At 35.7% G+C, this 26,666-nt stretch overlaps 1 protein-coding gene across 2 annotated transcripts in view; it reads left to right on the top strand.

The window, feature by feature from the left end:
* LOC139787568 (nicotinic acetylcholine receptor alpha7 subunit) overlaps nucleotides 1–26,661 on the top strand; it is a 194,825-nt gene extending 168,164 nt beyond the window's left edge. For both annotated transcript variants that reach the window (XM_071726751.1, XM_071726750.1), the window contains 8 exons: nucleotides 5,566–5,746; nucleotides 8,424–8,499; nucleotides 10,250–10,444; nucleotides 12,736–12,822; nucleotides 13,419–13,528; nucleotides 14,780–14,891; nucleotides 15,104–15,522; nucleotides 15,960–26,661. In XM_071726751.1, coding sequence (XP_071582852.1) covers nucleotides 5,566–5,746; nucleotides 8,424–8,499; nucleotides 10,250–10,444; nucleotides 12,736–12,822; nucleotides 13,419–13,528; nucleotides 14,780–14,891; nucleotides 15,104–15,522; nucleotides 15,960–16,127 — 1,348 coding nt within the window. In that variant the 3' untranslated portion in view covers nucleotides 16,128–26,661. The remainder of the gene's footprint in view (nucleotides 1–5,565; nucleotides 5,747–8,423; nucleotides 8,500–10,249; nucleotides 10,445–12,735; nucleotides 12,823–13,418; nucleotides 13,529–14,779; nucleotides 14,892–15,103; nucleotides 15,523–15,959) is intronic.
* Nucleotides 26,662–26,666: the final 5 nt, after the last annotated feature.

The raw sequence follows: 26,666 nt of genomic DNA, 5'->3' as shown, positions 1-26,666 counted from the left end.
AAAGAGATTATTGAATCTTGTAAACGAGTTTTTATACAACTTCCGCGTAATTCTTATATAACATTCTTAAAGTTTTATATTTCGCTATTTGAGAACTTTTTCGGGTGATAAAAATACAAAAATATAAAAGCGTTCTGTGTAGTTTGGCGCCATTCAAAAGTCAGTACAACTTTTGCGCTATGCCGACGCTTTATTGCCTCTTTGCAATATATGGAGCTCATAATCGCACGTCTGAGCGATTTTCATTCATGATTACACTTTCTTTTCATGCGGTAGCTTGAAGCTCCCTAAGGAGCGAACGGTAAGAATGAGGGATGATCGTAACGTATTTGAGAATGAGTAAATCGATTTTCACAGGAACCTCGTGACCGTTTCATTAAGAATTCCAGAACGATACTCAAGACGTTGCAATTCTGATAACGGGTTCATTCTTAGGATAAGTAATACGGTGCACGTGGGAGCATCGGGCAAATTCGATGTCATCGATGTAAAGAAAGAGGATTCAACAGTCGTTGTAGAAAACTATACCAGCTGTACTATTTTGGGCTTTGAGACAATTTACCATTTTTTGTAAATTTTCTATATAATTAAACGTGGCTCAATTATTTTCTACTGTGGTTTATAACATCGTTACGTAAAACAATTGTATACAAATAAGGATTTAATTAACTACAGAACAAAATTAGTTATACAAAAGTTTTAATCTGTTGAGGTAATTGTACCCTTCGGTGCTATTAATTAGTTGCCTGTGTAACTGTCATTATTATTGTTTAATAAATTCCATAAACGGGTCTTTAGTAATTAAAGATCGAGTCCTTTTGTCGCAATAAAATTATGTTTGTAGAACATAAAACAACATTGTTAAGTAAATGCGCTAAGTAAGTTGCGAGAAAAATTATTAGTAGATAATCAATATTTAATTGCAGACTTTAAAAAGATTACAGATTTATTGGCAATGAAAAAATAATTGTCAAAAATTTGCGATTGCTGTAAAAAATTTGCAGAATTGTATTTAAATATAATTTCTCGTTGAAAATTGTATTATTCTCTGGTGTTACGCGGAAGAGATAGGAAAGATGCGGTAACGCCCCGAGAATAAACTTGTCTCGATTCTTGGTAACTTCGTGACGATTTCATTAAGTATTCGCGGGAGAATCTGAGGTTACCTCTTCCCATTATTAAGTGGAGCACACCTTGAAGTTACTGAATGATATAGTCGAAGCTCTCCACTTACAAAATCTTTTTTTTTGTGCAAGATTACATAGGATAGTATTGTCATCTGATTTAAATTACAAATTTTAGCACAAGCGAAATAAAAACTTAAGGCTCTCGTGTTTATGATTATTACTTGAATCTCGTCTCACGACTGTATTATGTAAATTATTCAGAATGGAGTTTTATATCACGAAATGCAAATAGTTTAAAAATCTCATTTTTAAACGTAAAGTAAAAATCATACGAGCCTACGTTGGGTTGAGAAACGAAATAATTAATTGTAAAACCTGAAAACGTGAAACTTTAAATCAGATTGTCATACGTATAAATGTTATTATAAATTCTAAATTATTACCTTTTTATAATAAATCTTTATATTCTAAAATTCTAAATAACAACAACAGGTAATTATCTTGTATATTGATTAAAATATAATAAACGCACGTCAATCAATCTTGTTAAAACTCGAAGAGCGCATCAGTGATATACATATATCAGCGATAAGTCAGTCATACATAAAAAATAAAAATTTCATTTCTTTTAACTAATGTACGCATGCACGCTTTGCATAATGTTTCAGATAAAACAGAACAATGTGAAAAATAGTGACACATTAGAGATATAATGTAATCTAATCGTAAGGAATCCCAAATTATAATCTTACGGCTCTTGTTCTCGTAATAATATTCACGTCGTCACGTTGTCACGAAAAACCGTGAAGTGAACAACGAGCCCACGAAGAATTTTAATAATGAAAAGGAGAAATTTCCTTCGTCCTTATTACTTTTACAAATGATGCAGATTTCGGTTTATTTGAGAATACATAAAAATGATGCAATGCGAACTATGCGGCGATGTTAAAAAGCTTGAACCTCGAGACTTCTGCAGGGAGTATTTCCCTTATTGTTAGATCTTTCTCGTTATCACACAAGGCACGCACTCGAAGTAGAATATTCTATTTTGTAGGATGTAACGTGGCCGCAGCGCACCATCCCTTTCTGCAAATATTTTCTCTAAGCTCGTGAGCTCGTGTACGCCTGATTAAATAAAGAAAATGGATACGGCGTATTATCGGGTAACTAAGTCCGGCATAATAGAATTTTCCCTTTGTCCTGGTGAAGATAAAGGCCAGTTCTCTACTTAATATACAATTTACTTAATTAATCTCTTCCAACTTTAACGCTATTACATATTTGTCTAATTATTACTTTTATGTCAAACTAATTATCTAAAATAAATTTCTCTACCTGGGATTCTAACAATAAGTGTAAGGCTAATCGCATTTTCGTACGTAAGCTTTAATTAGGATTTAATAAATCAAACATGGAATGGGCTGCATTTTTTTATTATCTATATTATTATTACCACGTCAATTTAAAAATTTGTTTCAATAGGCAACCACCGTTCAACTTTTTCTGCTGTAAGATCTTATTTGCATTATTAAATGAGTGGAAAGCCAGCCATAAGCAAGAATCTTTAAGAAATTTTAAACTTCTGGATAACTCTAAGCCAGAGGAGTAATCAAGCCGCGGATTAAAGGGTCACATGATGAAAAAGAATTTAATTAAGCTATCCCATCTCGGATCAGTATGCCTTGCGTAACTTGGTATAGTTATCGTTTTTTTTTTTTGCATCATTGCGGTCAGAAAAAGGTCTTTAACAAATAAAAATTTACTGCAGCGATAAGTAGTACAACACGAATCGATTCGAGAAAATATCTTGATACCAATCGAAAAGTTTGCCATTTTTAGAAGAGTTAATTTTAAAGATGTCAGACTTACATTATACAATGTTTTATTGGGAGAAAATTGTTCTGCAAAACTTTGAAAAATAGGAATTTATATTTCAGTATTGATATATTAACAAATTTAAACATCAAGTTTAAGCATTATGGTTTTTTTAATGAACTATTATTATGTAAACATGTTCTGGTTATGTAATATTGCAAAAAATATTAAATTAAACAATTAAAAGCTTGCATATCGATTTTTATTAAAATTTGAAAATTGACATTTGCAGATTTTTTTACACAAGAAACTTTTAATATAAGCATCATTTACATTTCACGTTTTCTGCATGGAATCAATGTTCTTTGTCAATGGTAGAAATAAAATGAAAGAAATTACGTTTATGTATTATTTCTATCCAGCTTTTAACTTTTAAATGAAAATGTTGCTTAAATGATTGATAAGTACACCGTCCGTCTTATTCACACACCATATTGCAAAACGAGTAGTTCGTTTAAATAATCGCTAAAGTTATGGCAGGGCTGTTAATTTTTACAACAAGAAAAAAGTCGGCTCTCTGGAAAAAGTTGCAAAAATAAATATCGCGTCAATTCGCGTCCGAGTGCATGTAAAAAGTTGGCGTTTGTTCTTGTTAGTTAACGCAAATGGAACGGAATTGAACGGGGTGTAAGACAAGCGAGATAGGACGTCAAAGGCCTGGGGTAGACTCGTCCATAATTAGCTCCCGCTAGTCTATTCGAGTCTGCTTTAACGCGACGCTACTGAGATTTAATCGTATGTGTCGTAAGTTGCATTGAATCCAAGTAGTTATACGAGAATTCGTTTTTAAAACATTTTAAACAATTACGGATAATATAACCAGAGAACACTTCCTTTTTTCCTATAGATTTCTGTGAATACGTTATCTAAATATTTTTTGTAAATAATAATTTAATTTATTTACTAATATTATTAATTTATACCTTAATATTAATTTACATGCATAGACGCACTCAAGATTTCTCTTAACTATAAATTGTTATGTTAATATATTATTATTAAATTAAGTAGATAAATGCTAAAGTAGGTATATATTATCGGTAAATAGATAACTCTTTGTACATTAGGACAATCAGAAACCTGTTAATCGGTTTAGTTAATCTGATTTGTGTATAAAATGCTAAATCCTTCTTACGTTAACGCATATAGAAGATTTATTGTTGCTCAAATCAGTTTATTCGAACCAATTTTTACATTTTCAGTATGCAGTTGTGGGGTAACGCGAAAACTCGACCATAATCTTTTACACATATTGAGTTTGGATTTTTTGTAGAAATTTCAAGAATACGCTTAAATTTTGAAGAATATCGCTACAAGTAACGTTTTAAGAGAGTAACATTTGCCTCCGCGATAATTTATTTTACTGCGCGAGATGTCAAGATATATTGCACACTTAAATGCTACTCTGTAGTTACGATGGCAGTTTGTTTTTATGGCGGCCGTTTATTATCAACATATTTTCTAAACGTGTACAGCAAAATTCCGTCACGGTGATTGATCATCGATACCACGATATTTAATAAACCTAGATCGACATGCCAATGTCTGTATGAGTAATTTGATACATTAACGAAATTTTAAAGCAGATATAAATTTGGCTCTATTAAAAAGGTTTATTTGAATTTAATACCACACAGTTTACGAAATGATTTATTTATAACTAAAATTATATTATTACTGGTATTTTTACAGTTCTTTGCTCACTATCTTATTTAATAATTTTCAATTCATACTATTTAGCTCCCACTATAATTCTATAGAACTTTAATTAAATTAGAATGAATTTAAAAATTAGAATTATATTATTATTTTATTAATAGTAATTTTAAAATAGAAGTGAGTGAGCAAAAATGGGTTAATACAAATTATAAAAGAGTAGGTTGTTATTGCTTGCCGTCGTGACAGAGAGCAACATTCGGGACAACTGAATTATTCCTAAATTATTACAGGGAAGAAATAAACTGACGGGTTTACTTCGGGGACATCAGTGCGTTGGTATTAGATTCTGCTCACGTGTTCCCCAATATTGTTTAGTCTCCTGAGTAAAGAAAGATAGACGTCCCACCGAAGTTTACGTTCTCAATCACGAAAATTGTACGACATAATAGAATTAAGCAAACGGTTATTACAATTGTGATAGAACAAAATTACGTTAATAGTGAAAGAGATATTATACTTCTGTATTTAGAAAATAAATAATGAAAGTAATAGAAAATATTTAAAAAAAAAAACAGAAAAGGATATAAAATAGTTTGCTTGGAAAATAATAAACGTAAACTAGTCCTTGTCAATATTAATTTGAAACTATTTCTGCCTTACGTAGTTTAATTTAAATAAATCTTAGCAAAATACTTATATTTATAATTTCAATTTTAATTAAATGTATGACTAAATATATGCAATTTCACAGTTCTCTAAACAAAGCGAAAAAATTCAAGCGTTTTGTTTCAGAATTTAGAAATCAATTAATCTTTAATTTTTATCAAATTATCAAATTCGCCGATTATAAGTATCGGCTCGCTGCATTCGAGTGTCAAAAACTTAACGTGATTGTTCGTTACAGCGCCGACGAGGGCTTCGACGGCACTTATCCGACGAATGTCGTCGTAAAGAACAATGGGACCTGCTTGTACGTGCCGCCCGGTATATTCAAGAGCACTTGCAAGATAGACATTACCTGGTTTCCCTTTGACGACCAGCGCTGCGAGATGAAATTCGGTTCCTGGACGTACGACGGCTTTCAGGTGAGCATAGGGGATAGGCATTACGGAATTGGGTCAACCAATCGTCGTCGTTTCCCCGATCCATCCTGTCCCGATGTTCGCTTCTTCGGGACAGACATCGAATTTACGAATTTTCCAATCTGTCGGAAGCACGTCGGTACTTCTCGACGGTATGGTTTCGAGACCCGGAAATAATTCAAAGCAGCGGCATCGAGTAGTTTGATTAGTGCCCGAGAACGTGAGAAAAAGACAGACAAACAGACAGCCAGAGAGAGTGAGAAAGGGGGAGGGAAAAAGAGGGAGAGAGAAAGAAAATCTTCACCGTTTGTCAATGTAAGATTCGCTTGTGAGAACGATTCGTGAAATTCCTAAGAACGGAGCTTTGAGTAAAGTACTCCGATCGCGTATAATGGAGGAGCATTTTCTACCATCTCCGATGCAAATCGGAATTGCGCTCGTTTATCTGCGAACGGTATTGAATAATTATTTATTTAAATAAAGCGACAAAGGTTTGTGCGAAGTAATTCCATAAAAGAGATAAATATATGGATTACTTATAAAACACTAATTTTTTCATTGTAAAATTTAATTAAATGCCACATATTTATGCCAGTTTTGTTTTAGCTTTGAATACCTTGATATTTATCTCTTTCGCAAAATTCCATTAAAAGACAGCCTACATAAAATTAAATAAAATTTTCTTTATTTTTGTTTGTTGTTTACTTTTAGATTTTTAACTTCTCTAATCGGTTACAGTTTAAAAAACCATTTGAATATCAAGATCTTTTTGCGTTTGGACAACATTTTTGTTGAAAACTAATTATTTTAATCTTTAAATAACAAATCTGTTATCAAACGACTTGTATAAGAAATACATTTAATAAACTTTTTTAAAATTACAAGATATAATTATAATTAAATATAATAATAATAAATTGAAGACATAATGCATTCACAAAAATTTCTAATTTTTTATTATTTTATGTCTTATCAATTTTATCGCAAGTTTTTACAAGAATTCGCGCGTAATATTAAAATATTTTCTGTAAATTGTTCGAGAGATACGCGGTTATACTAAATTCAGTATACGCTCCAGAGATACCGCAACAAGCGTAAAATGCACCCGATGTTTGGTCGAAACACCAGCGGCATGGATGGCAAATGCCATTTCAGGGTGAATCGCAGGAAATTTACGAATCATGGAAAATGCGTTTAAAGGACAATGGACGTGAGAATGCGCGATTCAGGATTCTCGTCAACACGCGATTTTTCTGTCGCTATTTTACCCATACCATACCGTTCAATCCATAAAAAAAGAAATCTTTTCTAGTGTTTTTGTATTTTAAATGAGTATCACAAAAGTAGAATTATATAATATAATATAATATAATAATATAATATTATAAAATAATTTTATATAAATCTGTATTTTTTAATAATTATTTTTTATCATTAAGTCATAGTATATTAATATACTATGACTTAATGATAAAAAATAATTATTAAAAAATACAGATTTATATAAAATTATTTTATAAAAAATGTAATAGAGATGACAGAAAAGTATATCGCTATATGCTGATTCCTTTTAATATTTCTCATAAAATAATATTAACTTGAAATTAGCGGTAGAATGTGCAATTCAAAAATTATATTTTGTAATACGATAGCTATGTAACTGTACATTGTACAGCATGATAATGTTGCCCAATTACAGTAACGATAATTTTACTAATAACAAAAGTTTCATAGTCGCGTGCAATTTGTGCATACCGATTTATCGTGCGTCTCTGCCACACGGTCCACACGACTAATGTACCTAGCGAGCCCTCAATTGTCGAGCGTGCAACTTCGGAATAATTAAAATTGAGGATGCGAATTACACGGTGCCAGGCAATTCGAGAACGCTCTCAAGGGTTCATTAAGGAGGACAATAAGCAGAACGAAATGGAAACGGAACGGAGGCAAAGGGAAGGAAGATAGCGGAATATGCCGACGATTTTCCACGAGCTCGGTTTGATCCGCTGAATACGAACGAGATGCAAAACAGACTTTTCGATTTGATCGTCCATTTTCATTTAACAATTCGCTCCCAGATATTAATTCGTCATAGATTGCGCCCGAACGTCAACGCGAAAAAAGTTCGCATCGATATTCAAACGCGTAGAAATTGCGGCAGGTTTGCGAAAACTTTATATAGTACGTAAATATACATGAACATGAACTCACACATAAACTATATCAACAAGACTATATGAAGTCAATAAATCAACAGAGCATTTTGATAAAAAATAATATTATTCGCATATGATGTATTGTTATTATTATATTACTAATTTTAAAAATATTTACGCTATTTGTTACGTCAATCATTTTATACAAAAATAAGCAATACTATTTTTAGAAATTTTTAGAAAATATGCTACAATATTTAATAATATAAAATTTGAGGAGATACAGTAAATTACAGTTAATATCAGTTGTAATATCAGAAGTGCTCCGAACGATCTATAACACAGAGAGAGTTTTTGAGCTTTAATATATGGCACGGTATTCTTTTTAAAGAATAAAAACTGACAAGTTCTGTGCCTGTGCCGTACTGTAGAACAGACTTTTCCGTAGCTCCTGAAACAGCCGTCTTACACGCGGCGCGGTTGCAATAACTTTCCTTTAATCGACCGTCATAAATTGCCGACAGTTGGATCTGCAGCTGCAGGACGAGACCGGAGGTGACATCAGCAGTTTCATCACTAACGGCGAGTGGGATCTGTTGGGTGAGTTTTTACAGTCCTTATCGGGAACCGTTCACATCGCCACGCCTGGATAGTTTGCCCCGGCGCCAAAAGTGATTCCCGGCCGATTAGCAATTCTAAAGTCTTGCACGGCCACGGGCGGATGATCAATCGTTTCGCAAATCGGAACCGGTATTGATCCTCACTTTGTCCCTGTCAAAATTGCCTGCATCTGGGTCAGGCGGGACGTGGCGGCTTGCTCTCCGCGCGCATCCGAAGTTTAGTGTTTTCTCTGGCGAACACATCGGTAAAGTGTCGCGAGAGAAATTGCTGCATGCTCGCTTGATTCGGGAAGTGAATAATAGTTCGTAATAGTCGCCGAATATAATCGCTTGAGAATTTGTCGAAGGGCAGATTTAAGCTACGATCTTTCACTTCCAGATGTTTATGCTGTAAACTCGGCAACTTGTTTTACTCCTGGATGTACAAAATAATTGACGGATCTCTAGCCACGCGATTCGTTTTCGTTTAGATTTGCAAGATCGTATTTACAATTCAAATATACAGGCAGGATTTAAAAAAAAATAATAAGAATTTTCTCTATGTTTTATTCCGATATTTTATATAAAGTTAGCTTCCGTACATTGAAACCCATCTATACTAGAAACAATAGTCCGTAAGGCGGAATCACTCGATTCACATTTTAAAAATCAATTTTAAATTCAGAATACGTTTTCAATAGGTACGTAATATTTATTAAATTTAAATTTGCAATAATATATATAAGATAAATAAAATAAAATAATGAAATTTTCCATTAATAAGGTCTTTCAATTAGCAGTACTATAAAAGAAAAGAGTTGTAATTGTACCCTATTGTTCGATCGCACATAATGCAATGGTTTGAAAAATGAACTTGTGTATGGAATTCACGTAACAGCCGTATTGGGATTGTAGTGCAAAGATAGAAACATCTGGTTTGTATTTTTCCCTCGTAATTGCGAAGAGGGACGTTACAATTATGATATATTGTCCAATTACGTGTAATTCGCCGTTGATAAATTTGTTATGGGTAAAGACGTAAGAAATGGTCGTGCCGTCTTCATTGTTCCTCCGACGCAGGAATAAAAGCATTCGCTTCGCGTATCTCATGTATCTCGAAAAATTGTACGATGCATTACGCGTGGGAATAGCGTAGGTCGGCGTACACGTGCAATGTGTATGTGCCGCGGTTATGAGACTTGTGGTAGAAATGTATCTTAAGTAACTGCAGCTGCAGCGCAAAGCGCACCAGTTTGTACCCGAAGGAATAGCGTAAGATAGAATCTTCCGCGTTTTTCTTTTGCCCTGTTGCACGGGATAATTCAAGGAGAAGAGAAGAGGAATTTTTCGCTTCCAGCAACTTTTTGTTACGTTTGAAATAGCACTTCGTTTTATTGGCAGCGCATCGATCGCCTGTGCACATCGTCATAGTTAAGCGTTAGATTGAACATTTACCTGAGAATTTAAATTTAGTAAGAAAATTCAAGTTTCTCGCCTGTTAGAACTATGAACAATATTAATATGAATCCATTAATTTTTCAATTCTAAAGCGCAAAAATGTTTTAATGTCGAACTACATAGATCTTTATAATTTGTATAAATTTTGATATTTAGAAAATCGATGGAAATCGTGCACTGCGCCCATGTATCTGATTTCCTGCTTGTGCTCTAGAATTAAACGTTGTATGTATTAATGTAATAATGATGCAATCTGTATTGATATTATTAATTCCTTCTTTTGTCTTGCTTAGGGGTACCCGGTAAGAGGAACGAAATCTACTACAACTGCTGCCCGGAACCGTACATAGACATCACTTTCGTCGTCATCATCAGAAGACGCACACTCTACTACTTCTTCAACCTGATCGTGCCGTGCGTCCTGATTGCCAGCATGGCCGTCCTCGGGTTCACCCTGCCGCCCGATTCCGGCGAGAAACTCTCCCTCGGCAAGTTTCAACACGATGCAAAACTCCGATTGCCCCCGACAGCCCGTAAACGCTCTAGCGATTAGGCACGTCCCTGTTTGCTAAGAGCATCAGACGTTTACGCGATTAGGTCCGACCTAGTTCCGGCTGGCGGGCTCTCCCGCATCCGGGCACCGTGAAGAAACTATTCTCTACCGCTGTGTCGTGTCGCGAGTTTCTTTTGCAATCGAGGATCGCAGAACTTTATCGACATTTCGATGTGGAAAATTAGTATCGATAAAATTCCGTTAAACTATACGAAAACTTGGTTCGTTGAGTTCAAACTTTGAAGGTGTGAGATTTCACATTATCACTGCGTAGAGAACAATCGAGTATCACGAGATGCATGCCGCGCAGGAACTGCAAATAAATGACACATTCACAGAAATATTTTAAGGACAAATTGCTTGTAATATAAGTTTAAAATTTAAAAAGGAAATATTTTTATTATTTTTATTTTATTGTAAAAAATTAAGAATGGATTTATATAATTACTTTTAACACATTTTATTTTTGGCAACTGGATTCTTTTTTTAGATATTGATCGTGAATGTAACCTGCAGTTAAAGTTATAGAATGAAAAATCATCGTAATTAAAAAAAAAGAAGTAAATGACCGATTGATAATTAACATTGTAGTTCAGCTGAGAATTTTCCTAGCAAAAAAATGTCCGATTTCAATCGCATAATGGAGCGCTTTCAGACTTTCTCTCGCGTAGTTGCAACATTATAATTGATAGATAGAGAAAGATTGCATTGAGATGCTATCCATGACATGTTATTTCATTGTTTCCTCGTAAGCGTGGTTGTTCTGGAATTTACCAAGAAGCTGGATGCCCGGGAGAGATCCTACCTCCTGCCGGCTCGAATCGCTCGGCTGCATAATTCCGATTCCTTGCCTGCCTCGCCTCGCGCTACCATCTGAACGCTCCCGTGATTAGAGCCGGGGTGCCGGGAGTTCCCTAAGCGTATCGAGCGTTTACGCGATTAGATTTCGCCCCGATCCCGATTGAAACGGCGTGGCGCGCGGCGTCCCGGTGCGCAAACTTCGGCGAGTCTTCTATTCAGGTCGTAGAGTTTCTTCGAGCGTGCAAGCACGTTGCTGGAATCTCCATCGAATTCGGAAGCGATCACGACAATCGCCGTCACCAGACGGTGGAGATACGGCGACAATGGAATGACAATGTCGAACAATTGCAGACGTCTCCGATGCGAATTTCCTTAAAGCTTATAGCTATTCGTAGATCGAGATACGATAACAATGGCCCTACACAGAGACTTATTTTACAGTTATCTCCTTAGCATTAAGAGCGATTTATAGACAAAAAGGATAAACACAAAGCTTCCTCTATGAGGAAGCAATAAGAACATGTATTGGACAATTTTGATATTTACAATAGTCTTTCTATTTAAAATAGATTGATTTATATCATAAAAAAGGTTGAACATATAGAGCATTGTGTAATACCGATTGTTTAATTATTCTCTCTTTCTCTTTATTTTTTTGTGAAATTTAATTCCTCAAACTTTAATTACATTTATTATCTCGAATTGTCTATAAATTGTTTTAACAATGTTGAAGTGATACAAGTTTTCCAATACGATAAAGCAATTAAAAACGTCCTATTTCAAGAGAAAACAAAACGAGCAAGAAAGAAAACAATGCGACTCAATCGCAATTGACTTTCGCGTTTCTAAGGGACTCAAACTCAAGGGCAACTCTTAACGTGTTATCATGAACCTCGAAGAAGCGTCGAGTAAAGTCTAATATTCAGATGAGGCATCTGCCGCAGATGCCGTGGCGTTTTGAAAGTCTAAATAATTTGAAAGTGCCTCTTAACGCGACGCGGCGGTTCGCGAATGAGTACCGAATTCAAAGCACAAGCAGGGTCGGATACTTAAAGTACTTGGTGCGAACTGTCTTTGAAGTTTCTTATTCAAGATCTAGTCGAAACTAGGAATCGGTAAAATTTGCATCATTTGTTCTTAAGAAGATATTTCTCTTTACAAACATATTTTTTAAATATTATTTTTGCAAAGAAAATAAACAGAAATGTAAAGAATACTTTTATGTCACTGAATTGTCGATGCGGCGACATCGGAGACACGTCGCCTTAAGGTATAGGCTGAGAATCGAAGAGCTTTCAGCGTGGGTTGTTACGTGTTGAAGGCCCTTCGAGCGTTCAAGGACCGAGGGTAGATCTCGCCCGGCCACCTCGTCGACGCACTCGACTTTAACAATAATTAATCGAAGCCAACAAACCTCTTTTACAGGGGTAACCATTCTCCTGTCCCTTACTGTGTTCCTGAATATGGTTGCCGAGACAATGCCGGCGACGTCCGACGCCGTGCCGCTTTTAGGTAAGTCTGTTTTAACTGATTTTCAATATGATTAATTTTTCAATGTGAGAAAGCAGCTTGATTGATGATCACCTCTATTGCGAACCGTTTGAGTGGAAAAAGGGAGAGAAGAGAGGGACAAAAATTTGTTCCCATTTTTCTAACAATAAAGCAATAATGTTTCCTCGATTGTGTATTATACCTGCGACAAGCAGACGCAACTAATACCCTTTGATTTAAAGTAAAAACAATTTTACCAAAATATTATATGTCTCTAATATTGCTTATTTTAATATAAATTGATGTAATTTATATTTATAAAATTATAAACTCAATACAAATGTAATTTTATTTTTAGAAAAATATAATTTATTTGATTACACATATATTTAAAAAAAGTGAATTTCTAGAGCTATTTTGTTAATTGCATTTAATATATAACTGTATTGAAAAAAAAAATTTGTGCTTCTATTATAAAAGTTGAGATGCTAAAAGAAAAGAATTAAGTTGAACAATATTAACATATAGCAAATGCACGTAGTAAGCTTTAAATTTTTAACATTAAACACTTACTTCTAAATTGTATTTTTATACTTATTTATTCCCATACTTTTCAGGGACATATTTCAATTGCATCATGTTTATGGTGGCCAGTAGCGTGGTCAGCACGATCCTCATCTTGAACTATCATCATCGGAATGCTGACTCCCATGAAATGGGTCGATGGGTAATTTCCTACGATCGATATCAAAACACATGACATAACACTACAATTGTTACAATTTAATCATCTCTGTGTCAGTACTGCTAGATTGCGTTAGTTAATTACGTGAATACAGTGAAGCATTATAAATATAACTAATAACAAATTTTAATCTACAATTTCTTGTTATATTTATAAAATGTGTATTTTGTTTTAAATTTTCATCAAAATTTGAACAAAATTTATCGAGATACATGAGTTTTCAGCAGCAAAGTTAATGACAAATTCGTGATAAGATAATAAAATAAAAGCAGTGATTGATTTTGTCGTCGTAAAGTTAACCGGACAAAACAGAACACATTAATATTTGACAATATAAAATCGGTACAAATCAATAAATTTATATCGAATTTTTCTAGAAATTATTTACTCATTTGGTTAATTTTATCTATTTATTTATGTATTTTTTAAATTATTTCTAGAATTAATTGATTTTTTATTAATATTTTCTGAGTCTATATCTTATAGAAATGCAACTAAACTAATTTGTTAACGGCTTTTTTAAATCGCGTAAGAGGACGAAAATTACTTTGTTGAAGCTCGATTCAATTCATTGTCGGTGCTATATGACTTCCGTACGTATCGGTAGATAATTATGGTTTTAATTAAAATGCAACGCGCTGCCGCGCCGTCGAGACCGATACATCGCTCTCTCTTCATCATGGATAAATCAGGAATTTTATGGGCGAATAATTAAGGGCTACTCTGCCGAATGCGCGCCGCGATAATAAATCATGTATAATCGAATTTTTCGCCGGACGTCACGTTAATTAGAATGTAAATTTCAGAGATTGATTTCCCGCACAATCAGATTTCCGCAAACGAAACATACGCACCTAAGTTAAGTTAAATTAACAAACGTGAATTATTCTAAGCCACAAAATGTCATGAAGCTTAAACAGGAAAACGAAAAAGATGATAAGCAAGTAGCTTTTTAAATCCTTAATCAGCATCGTTAATTTAATGCGAATAACATCATGATTATCATTAATAGTTATATTTTATGTTGATTTGTATTTTAACTTGATCTGAACAAACAGAATAAATATACATATTTAAGAAAGAAAGGCTATTATATAAAGAATAATAGACAAAGTTGCAATCTTTCCGAGTTCCGCAATCAGATTTGATTACATTATTATATGTATATACACATAATCAGTAGATAAGTACGTATTAGACTATACTATTAAATTTTTCTGAATTGCATTACAGGTCAGGGTACTTTTCCTATTTTGGCTACCTCGTATACTCGGTATGTCTAGGCCGGGACAGGAGGAAGACAAGGAAGTAGTTCAAAAGTCTCAGAAACCATCTCCAGTCACGGGTAAGATAATTTTAAGTAGAAGATACATTTCAAATGCATATTGATCATGAATCAGACAGTTGAATCGCCGATCGTAGCATCGTTTGTACGAGTAATTTAAACGCGAGAGGTTTCTCGTCAATATGACGTATTTATCTGCTGTGTTAATATAATTATGTATATAATTTTTCAGTGGCTTCTTCGATTTAAATTGATAATTTTTTGGATGCCAGGTGCGAGCAAGTCGTACGGTGATCTGGAGCTGCACCAGAGGAGCAGTAAGTCCCTCTTGGCGAACGTCCTGGACCTGGATGACAACGCGCTGGCGTCTCACAACAATTTGCTGAACAATGTGTACAGCACACCCGGACCTCATCACGCGCACGCGACGCCGATGACGCCGATGGGTCACGGCCACAGTCACATACACACGACGCCCCATCATCATCATAGCCACGTGCCCACGACGCCGCACCATCAACACGCGACGCCCCTACCGCACTCGTCGTATCCCGGCCATCAAATCTCGCATACGCCGCATCATCACCCACATCCGCAGGATCCTGCGGGAGCGCCGCAGGTCGAGACGATACTTCAGAACGCGTGCTTCTGCGCTCGTTACGAGCTTGTGCTAATTTTGAAGGAGATTAAGGTAACGATCCGATTCGACAATTGGAAGAGTAATTTGAGAAATCCTCGGATTTCTTCGGTGTTTTTAGATTTGCTCGATATTCAACTAAACCTCAAGATCTCCTAAGATTCCGAAAGTTTCAAAATCATAAGGTTGCGAGGTCCTTTGAACTCGGGGCTTCAAACTTCCAAAGGGGGGTTCTAAGATCTTAAAGTTTCAAGATACCTAAAACCCAATGATTCGTAAGTCTTAAGATTGGAAAGCCTCAATCTCTTTAAACCCCAAGATTGCAATGTTTCAAGATCCCAAGTATCAAAGTTCGTAGATTCAAATCGAAAATCTCACATCTAAAACACATCGAAACGACGAAGAAATGAAGGAGATGTCAGTCGAAATTCTTTTTTTTTTTTTAGAAATCAACCAATACGTTTTCGATGAAATAAACAATCTTGTTTTAGATAATAACAAATCAACTGAAGAACGAGGATGAGAACACGAAGATCACGAACGATTGGAAGTTCGCGGCGATGGTGATCGATAGGATGTGCCTAATCATTTTTACTCTGTTCACTATCATCGCTACCATCACCGTCCTGCTGTCAGCGCCGCATATTATCGTCACGTGATTCAGAAAAGCCAGTCTGCCGCCGGTGGTTCCGGGGCCGACGAGGATTGCGTGCCGAGCGCCGGCGTCGACGGGCGCCGGCGCCGCTCGCGACGCTCCAACCGAGCGTCCGCCCTTAACCGGTTCCCAGCGGATCGGGCTTAAGGGTGTTCATCTTCGGGTTCGCACGCCGCTTCGTTTCGGAGACCTGCGCGTTAGGAAGAAAGCAATACGGGGAGTAACTTCGTTTCTTTATGATATACATAATAATACCAGTAAAAATGAGAATAATAACGCTATCGATAATGAGAATAACGATAATAGTACTAATAATTATTACGTAATAGTTACGGTAAAACTTTATCGTATAATTATCCCACGAGGACGCCTTAGCGAAACACGTTGACACACCGTTTATAAACGGCGCGAGCACACGAGTGAATATAGGAAGGACATGTTACACAGGGAGTACAGGGACACGCGGGAATAGAGCCATACGCGAGGAACACGTACACTGGTTTGTTACACGCATCCCTGAGAGCAGTCGATGTGACGAACACTTTGTACAGTTCAGATGATATACGTTTTATCGAACGAGTCAAATAATTAGTTCTATAAAAGGATCCAATTACGAATTTTCATAGAGATATAAGTAACGATCGAATCGAAGAAGAAGAGAGATTCGACTCTGTCCTCCGCGACTACTACTTGGGGATGTATCACATATATACACGTACACACACGCACGTAACATCATGCGAGAGCGATAATACGCATGGAACCGTGATTTGCCAATGAGTTAAAAATACTTTTTCTGCGGCCCAAGGTTAGTACGATATAGAAATCTTCGAATGTACTCGAGGATCAGTATTGCTATTATAGGTTTAAGAGACTCTTACGGCAGTCCAGACAAGTTTCGTAACGTTTCTACGAATCCGCATAAATACTCCCCAAATTCGAGAATCTCCAAAAGCCCATAAATTTTGAAAAGTGTAAATTTCCAAGAATATAAAATTAAAATATAAATGAAAAATATGAATATATATAGTAGGGTGCTCATAAAAAAAAACACTGATATAAAATCAAAGTTTTCAAGTGTAACTGAGATTCTTGAGAATACGTAAACTGTAATATTCGAAGGAAATTCGAAAATTACTACATGTCAGTTGATATTGGTCCTTGTCCATGATTAGATGAAAAAATAAGCGCTCGAGAATGCTGCTAACGGATCCTTTTTGTCCGTACAAATGAAATAAAGGGAGGGGAATAGAAAAAAACGACAAAGAGAGATAAAAAGCGAAGCGGGACAAGGGTTGATGGGCTTTAAAGGTAAAACGCACAGGTTACACTCTCAGAATATACACGATGAACTGCCAAGGTGATTCAAATAATGCCAGAGAATTTTTCTTATCCGTATCATTAGTATGTAAAAATCGACGACGACTTAATAAACCGGGGGATTTGTATTACGATTTAAGTGACGGTGACATAAAATACTCTCTCGAGTAGGTCGCGAGAGTGATCCGAAGGACACTACGGAAGGAACTGCAGAAACTGGACGCGAGAGAAAAAATGCGAAGGATGGTTGTGATTGTTCGATAACTTCCGCTGTGACAAATTCAGTTTTGAATAATGTATACTTTCTTTCATGCTGCAAGTACGAGCTGTTTTGTTATTAATCCGCATTCTCGTCGCGCATTTAGCGTTAAATGCAGTTTTCCGATCCCTATTTTGCATCGGGATCATGTAAATACGAGCTCCATATTGAATATGCGTATTAGGATACTAAACGGCTCTATATTTCGGGAATTAGACGATTAATTTCTCAAGCTGACTGTCGGAGTTTTATTTAAATTAAGAACCGGACATCTCGTGTTTTTTAATATAGGATTTTCAAGTTTTGAATTTCAAGCAAAACAGATATATTTTCTGCTGGATGTGTGCCGAGAAAACGGATCGTTATCTCTTACATCGCACGTAACGTAAAACGCGGACGTATACTTACATTTTGTAGCATGTATATTCGCGTACGTTTTATTGTCTGATACATCAATCTTTTCCCTTCTCCGCAATGATACCATTACAGGAATCGTTATCGCGACAGCACTGTAACTTCTTTCCGACATTTAAAAAGCGTTTCGGAGAGCAAAAGCTAAAAAAGCGTGAACCTTTATTTCTTTTTCTATCGGAAAAGACGTAACTTCGAGAAAGAGGATGTAACTTTAATGTGTCCCGTTCTGTTACCTTCAGAAACACTGCGGCGTATTTCCGCCGACGCTGAATATCGGCAGCTATATTAAAATTGAATAACTATACAATGTGTAAATTAACATTGCAACACTAATCTACTACGATCAACGAGTAGATTGGTGATCACGATAAATATTTTTTTCATCCGCAATAAACGATATAGAGAGCATGACTTCACTTTCGAGTACATTCAAAATATTAACACTCGTTACGTTCTCTGCTAATTCACGAGCCGCTCTCGAGAGTGTGGTAGAAAATCGCGGAAGCGACGGAGTCGATTAGTTACGCTAGGAAGAAGAAAAAAGCAACGTGGGATGGCGACCGATAAAAGAAAGGAAGTTGCTCTTGCTCACGGACAGACTCGTAGGCGGACGTCGTCTCGACGAGACATCAGGGAGACGAACTCAAGTCGTATCGTACAGTTTTCGGCCATCGACACTGGATACGCGACAACCAATCAAGTTAACTTTTAAATACTATTAAAAATTATTAAAGTAATGAATCGTTGTTGATCATGTTGTAACGTGGGCGGGATTACGCATATAGCGGAGTATAGTAAGAATTACGATGTTTTTTTGATCTCCAGCGCGCGGAAAAACGACAAAGAGAAAAAGAAATAAACAGATTAACGTCGAAACTCGTATTAAACTCGTAAGAGAGATAGAAATTTTTAGACGAGAAATGCGATTAATCACTATAACTGTCAAATAGTTAAGGAGAAATCAAGGAGATAATTCGCTGAAAAAAAAAAAAGGAATAAACGTGTAGTTCGAGACATCGACGTTTTAATGCCGAACACGATTGCCCTTTATGCGATAAAAATTAATAAGCGGCTCGATTAGCCTCTAATCGACTTGGCGAGATAATGACGTTACGCCTGGTCCTATGAACCAAATACACGCTGAACTGATCTAGTACTTTAGAACTAGAACAACTAATGCCACACACCGCGCTTTGGAAGTAGGAAGAAAGAGAACTGAGGAATTTATGTGTACTTGGAAAAGAATTTATTTGACAATTTGAAATACTTTGCAACTCTTTAATTTTATATTGAAAGAATCATTTTTACTAGATTATATTTTTACATATATTTGTAATATTTCAAAAAAGCTTTACGTTCTCGTTTCTTTTTCCGATATACCAAAGATAGAATAAGCTCCTCAAACATTATAGTTCGGATAAGGGAACGTTTATCTTCCTACTTCCAGGCTACAAAGTGCCGTTGATTATATCGTTTCCGAAGAAGTTAATGATGTAAAATAGCGGTTTCTCAATGCCTTTGCAATTTTTGTCATTTGTAAGACGTCTCTGATTCCATTGATTCCCTTTTTAATGTACGTTTGCTGTAGTTCAAGCTGGTGGAAAGAAATGATTAGCAACGTCGTTTTTATTACGGTAAGAATATACCGTATGTTTTTTACATATAGAATAAGAAGAAAAATGTGATTGGATTTTATGTCCCGTTCTGTCATTATAAAGGATTTTTTTTCAAACTGATAGATGTTTTCAAAATTGTAACGCACAGAGGCTATTTCTTACCGATACAATTTTTTCAAATTTATTACCAGTAAGACAATTACCGAAGAATTGTCACATTAATTCGAATTATTTTGAAACATTAGAGGAGAATAATTTCATTGCTAGGGCTTTTTTAAATAAAACCTTTGCTTATTTGAATCTAACCGTGATTGTTATGCGCAAAATGTAGTATGCGTATCAGATCAATTGCGATTAATTATATCGTAAAATTGTAAAATTAATCTAGAAGCAGCGGTATATATGGATTAATGAGTCCTAGAACATTACGGGTATCAAAAAATCGTATTAGCGAAACGACGCGTGATCTTAATGTAATCGAAGTTTAACGATTAGATAGAAAAAAAATAATACGTACCACGGTGCGCGATACTATACGACTATACTTGTTATAATTATACTTATAAATGTGTATTATCACATATCGCATATTGAAATTTACGTTAAAGACAGAAAATTGCTCACTGTAATTTGTCGATAACAACTGCTGATTTATTTTCTAATAAATTAATAAGTACACACACTGCACATATACTACCGCAAGCGATAACAAGAACAACCTTTACGTGGAAATAATTCGAGTTTCTTCACGACGAAAACTAATGATAACGAAATAACGCGAGATCTTCGGTATCGTAGGATAGTTTGCATCCTAAGGAGGTTTAGAATTATTTAATTTACATACCTATGTATAAAGATATTACAATACGTAAATAAACAAACAGTTATTAAAACTGAAGCTCATAATTAAATAAAGTAAATCTAGCATGTCGGAATTCTGAACGCGCCAAAATCTCTCTCGCCATGATGCAAACTCGCCTAATTTTACGATACACAGAGTGTCAGGGGATTTTAAAGTTTACAGTGCTATATCTCGCGAATCAATAATTTTATTGAAAAATGTTTCAGACAAAAGTTGTTTGGTTCGAAGGGGGACACACGACTCGCGTCGGAATCCATGTGTCTCCCTTCAAACAACTTTTGTCTGAAACATTTTTCAATAAAATCATTGGTTCGCGAGATTATAACACTGTAAAAAATGGGACACTTTAAAATAAAACACTCTGTATATGAAACTCAAGTGCTTACGGTTATGCAAATATTATATCTTTTAATACAGACTTCTTTCCGCGATTTCTGCGACAAGAAATCGTAAGGAGAATTATTGCCATAAAAGATTCTTGCTGAACGACTTTCAAACATCTAAATTCGCGTAAAAGTGAATTTTAAATTCAGACGAAACGTGACACGCACTTTATATGAAAAGTTTCCACCTCCTTGAACTCAATATGAACCGTATTTTGAAGATAACGCAGCAAACGTACTCGAACGTGGTATGATCCGCCGCTTTCATAATTGAAAATAATTGTAGTGAATCGTTATAAGCCTCGATAGATTTATTGAGTAACAAACATATGTAAAATTAAAAGTTTTTGTTGTTTATTCTTATTGTTAGTCAATTTTAATAGCAAAATACATATATATATGTAGAAAGCTTCAGTTAACTTTACATTACAGTTTACAAGTTCACACAGTTGCTGAACAAAATTTTCTATTTCAATTATCTTATATGTTTTTATCATTGTCATTATTATATATATATAATTAATTTAAATCGGCAGAGATTGAAACATATAATGAAATATTACAACGACACATTTTTGTGTGCAAATTTAATATTTAATTAAATTCTTAATATTTCAACTCTTTCTCTTTACAATTTTAGTTTGAAAAAATAACTACAAAATTCCTAATTTTTCCACAGAAAAAAATATTTTTTCTTGAATAATATACATTCGCATAAAATACATGTGATTTAAGTTTTTTATAAATAAATTTAAAAGTACTAGTAAGTTTCTTTGACTTGTAATTGTTTTCCATAGTAATTTGTAAAAATTAGACGAAAGCGGCGGCAGACAATGAAATTTCCGTACAAATTGAACATTTAAGCGAATGACCGAATGAAGAAAAAAAAAGAGAGAAAGTGAGAGAAGAGGGAGTAAGATAAGCGGCATTAACGTGACTTGCGCCTTTAAAATCGACAACTCAGCTTAATACGCGCGGGGCTGTTATATAAACTGTAATCTTGTAATAAAAAAAGGGAATAATAATAATGATAACATTAGTGATAACGATTAACGATAACGATAAATGATAATATTATTATTACTATTAATAATAACAATAATAATATTAAACCGTATTAGCTACGAGACTCTTCGCCAGTGTACGAAATGTTGAAATGTCCTTTCTACGACGTTGATATACGATTAAGTATCGACTTCCGATCGCGAATCGAATTGTTCCCAATTAAGGAGTAGTTGTGGTGGACAGAGAGGAAGAAAGAAGAAAAAATAAATATACGAGTTAACTATAAACGAAGGTTGATAGGCTTATAGGATATCGTAGTACCGCAGATGTACAGGGTGAAGAAAAGAAATTTCGGCAGAACGATAAGGGGTTTTTCGAACGTCTTGTCCATCGATCGTCGAGCAAGGAGCAACGGTAATAAGATCAAAAGCAGATCGAACAATATCGATATTGTTATTGGACGCTATTTCCAATTTGAGATCAATAATCCAATTTCCGAAATTCGACGATGAGCCTCGTTTCATCGACCCGACGCAACACTTCCGTCGTGACGTGGAAATTAACCCGTTATACCCAGGCGTAAATTTTTCTTCAGTTTTTTAAGAAATCCTTAAGTAAAGTACTCTCGTATATTTCTAACATACGGGCTATAACGAGTTAAGCCGTGTGCAAGTTTCATAGTACTCTTAGCCGTTTTCACTCTATTAATTACTCGAGCGTTTTAAGAACGTTATCTAAGGACCGATAGAGATAATTACGATTGCTCATCGATTATGCCTGTTGTTTAAGTGTCAAGACAATCCCCCGATGACTCCAAGCGGCTGAACGACGAAAACTATACTTCTTGATATATGTAATACTACCTCTAATTAACGCGAGAGTATCGATGGCACTCTGGCCCGTCGAGTGTAATTTATCGTAAGGTCTATTATACTATAGCATGCCAAAGTCTTCCGCCATTAGTCGCCTAGTGTAGCTGACGAGTTTTCTCGGTTGCAAAGTTTTCGCGAGAGATCGTCGCTGTAAAGATCGTCGAGTACTCGCATAAACTGATCCCCAGTTTGCACCAATATCGCTCAAGGGGATATAATCAAGACTTCGACGAAAGTCCGTTGCAACTGCTCGCGGCTGTTCAGCGTTAGTAGCTCGCTGTGATGTAAGTAGTTGATCAAGCTCTAGCGACAAACTCTACACTCGTAGATCTTAGCGCTGAAACTAACCGCACGACGGAAAGCGAAAGGCGAAATGGGACGAGATCTCATCGGGATTGATTCAAAAAAATCCTCCCTCCGAGGAGTCGATCGTATAATTTTATATCCACAAGTAAATGCACACGTACTTGCGTTGGTGCATTTTGCATGAATTGCCGTAATCGTGCAATATGGCTCGAGTAATCGAGGATTCAACAAAGGACGAATTTAATCGAATGAAACTTTCGTGACACTCAACGTAAAATTACTGACTCATTGACGATTACGCGATCAACATATTTTACGATTTATTCGATCCGATGGCGATAATCGGATCGACTATGACGGTGCGTTTCTCCGCGAACGCGCGAAGCCTCAATTTGTGCTGACTTTTAGAGACAGTGTGAATTTTTCATAATAAATTATTCACACGCACGTTTTCGATGAAGAGTGACTTGGAGAAGTGACACTATAGAGAGAAAATGATTATTATCGCTAATCTTTGTTACATTCAGAGTGCAGGAACCGAAGCGCCGAAGCTGTGAAGAAAATAGAGGCAATTACGCTTTTTCACTTTTTAAATAGCATGTGTCTGACTTCGAAGGCGAGTCGCTTTTGGATCGGTGGAGACGTTCGGAAGATCAACGATCCCTCTTGCCCGTTCTTATTAGACCGCTCTTTATACATACATGTATATAGGCATATATACATGTAATATATGTTATACATACGCGACAGAGGTTTAATTATATTGATGACACGTAGCATGTAAATCGTTGCTCGCGCTCAGCCCCGTTGTTAAATTAAGCGAAACGAGATATCGTCCGCGTAGGATATTGCTGCTCGTTACATGAATCCGCGTCGTTCTGCTTATCGATCACCGCATCAAATTCCTACAGTAAATTTCCATGGCATAAAGAGAAGTAATTTGATAAGGAGCGAAACGAAAATCGCCGTAAAATAATACTATGTTACCGTAAAAATGTTATTGTAAAAAAGAAAATCATATATCAATCCCACGAAAAAGGTAGAAATACTGAGGGAGATATTGCAAGCAAGTTTTATATGGATCGGATAAAAACACAATAGTAGACTAATAGTCGACATAAAGGGCATTCTTCCGACATTCTTCCGATTGGAAATAGCCCATTCAGCTCTCGGGTTAAATCGCTCTTGATGGAACAATCGTATGGAGATATAGAATGTTTTTCGCTATAAAACTACGCCATCGTGGTTTACGTTTGATGGCTCGTGGAGCCATCGCGGCGGAATAGCAAGAGCAGAACGACGCTTTTCGCACGCAGCGACGCGGATTTCGAGTGTCACGTTTATTGTCATCGAATCGTTTTGCCGGCGCGGCTCGGAGCAAGGTTTGCGTGTAAATTCCATTGTGCCATTGTTTGTAAAGCATTACAATGATCAGTCGCCCGAGTTGACTAACGCGGTCGATTAACGCGGGCAGACGAAAGCGAGGAAACCAGGTAGAAAGGGAGGTAATTAAGATATGCTCGTGCGCGTATCTCTTTTTACAACGGTGGCGAATTAATTAATTAGACTAACTGATTAGGTGAAGCGTAAGTTCAAGTGCCAAATTTTTAGCTAATCCTTAAAGCGTAAACAAGCGCGCTGCGGAGCGAACGTGTACGCGATAGGGCTGAATAGGAATGTAAATTAATGTGAGAGAGATCAACGGCGGCGCGGAAGTAACACGTAGAATCGATTATTAATTCGTTACGAGAATCGAAAAGAATCTGCGAAATAATTCTGCGAATTGTTATCGATTTATTTTGTCGTTACATTAATTTATTAAACCGTGTCGTGAAAGAAATAACAAAGACATTCTTTGTCAATAAGTTCCTCGAAATAAAGAAACAAAGCCTGCGTTTGTTTATTCACATTGGGAACATAAAATCTATAATACACGTCATGTGTATTATATATTTTATTTTCCCAATAGCTCCCAATAGGAATAAACAAACCCAGGCAAATATGATATCAAAAAACAAATAACATCATAATGTCCGACAAGTATATATAATATCAGTTTGATTAAGATCAATCTAAAATATAACGTTTGCAAGTATAAACACAAAAGTATGATTTTTTTCGTTAATACAATTTTACATTTCTTTCAAATTGTTGTATGTTCGCAAATGTAGAATACCATGTAATACGCAGATTTACTGCGCGAAATCGCGAACGAAAGAGAAAATAAAATCCTGAGTTCGAGTCGAGCGAGTATTACACATTTTGCGTCAGAATTCTATGGTGAACGATATGGACAGGAAAAATATATACATACAATATAAAAAAGAACAGAGATAAGAAAAAAAACGCGTCACAGCCAACTGAATTTAAAAATGAATTTTTACAAAAGCAGAAGTGCACACAGTTATTTCCGGCAGGCAATACTCGTTTTCCTCCGTTTTTGAATCCTCGCTCAGCTAACTCATCACGCGCGATTACACAGGAAGCTGCGTTGTCCTGTCAAAAGGGGGAAAAACGATTTTAAAAAAAAAGAGGAGACAGAGAAAACGAGAATTTCGCGCTGGATGATTAGCGAAATAGCGAGGAAGAGATATAATTTTTGAATTTTCGCAAAAAGATAAATAATAAATAAATAAATAAAAGCGAAACTATTAAGCACATGTACCACTAAACATAAACTATATATATTTAAACTATTGAATGCTAAAGTCATATTCGTAATAATGAATAAAAGAAAATGGTTAATAATCGATTAACTGAATATTAAAGCTAGCCTGTAATCAATAGCGACGTAGTTATACTCTGACAGTAATTATAGGGGTGATTCAAAGGTAGTCTATTAGCAGTTAGGGTCGAACTTTATCGAGATCACTTTCTCTCTAAACTAACAATGGAAAAAAAGATGAAGTTACAACTTAATTATCTCTCGATGCTAACCTTATTGAATTTAAAGGACGTTAAAAGCCGCGCTGATGCGATTTCAGAAAACCGAACTATGTAGAGCGCGATCTAACTCTCTTCATTACCTACCTATATCTTTATTCCTTACGTACTTAAAAAAAAAAAATGAAAGAAATCGCCTCGTATTGTCCACCGTCATATTGTACACCAGTCATTAAGATCGACAATTAAAATGCGCGTTATCGATCGCCATCGAGAAATGCGAGGAGAGATATGGGCGAGAATAAAAAAAAAAGAAGAACGTTACTGTTTCCATAGACCCTTATGGGACGATGCAATTGAACTGAACTCACCCGATCTCACTTTTAATTATGCCTCCGATAAACAGCCTGGTCCGATAATAGTAAATCCATACCGGAGGAGATATAAGAGAGCGTGAATAAAAATTTGTTATATTTCTACGCTGGGCTCCTTTTCGAGGCAACGTTGATCGATATGAGAATCCCTGTTAACTGGTGAGCACTGTAATCGCCGCATTGTAATATTATTAACATTATTACGTTATTATGAAATTGTTGAAATAAATGAAATGAAAATAAACGTCT

The sequence above is a fragment of the Temnothorax nylanderi genome, unplaced genomic scaffold, assembly GCF_030848795.1.
Source record: "Temnothorax nylanderi isolate EJ_2023f unplaced genomic scaffold, tnyl_v1.0 TNYL_tig0010_pilon, whole genome shotgun sequence".
NCBI lineage: Eukaryota > Metazoa > Arthropoda > Insecta > Hymenoptera > Formicidae > Temnothorax > Temnothorax nylanderi.
The sequence above is the reverse complement of the archived record's forward strand: the minus strand, read 5'-3'. Positions and strand labels throughout refer to the sequence as shown.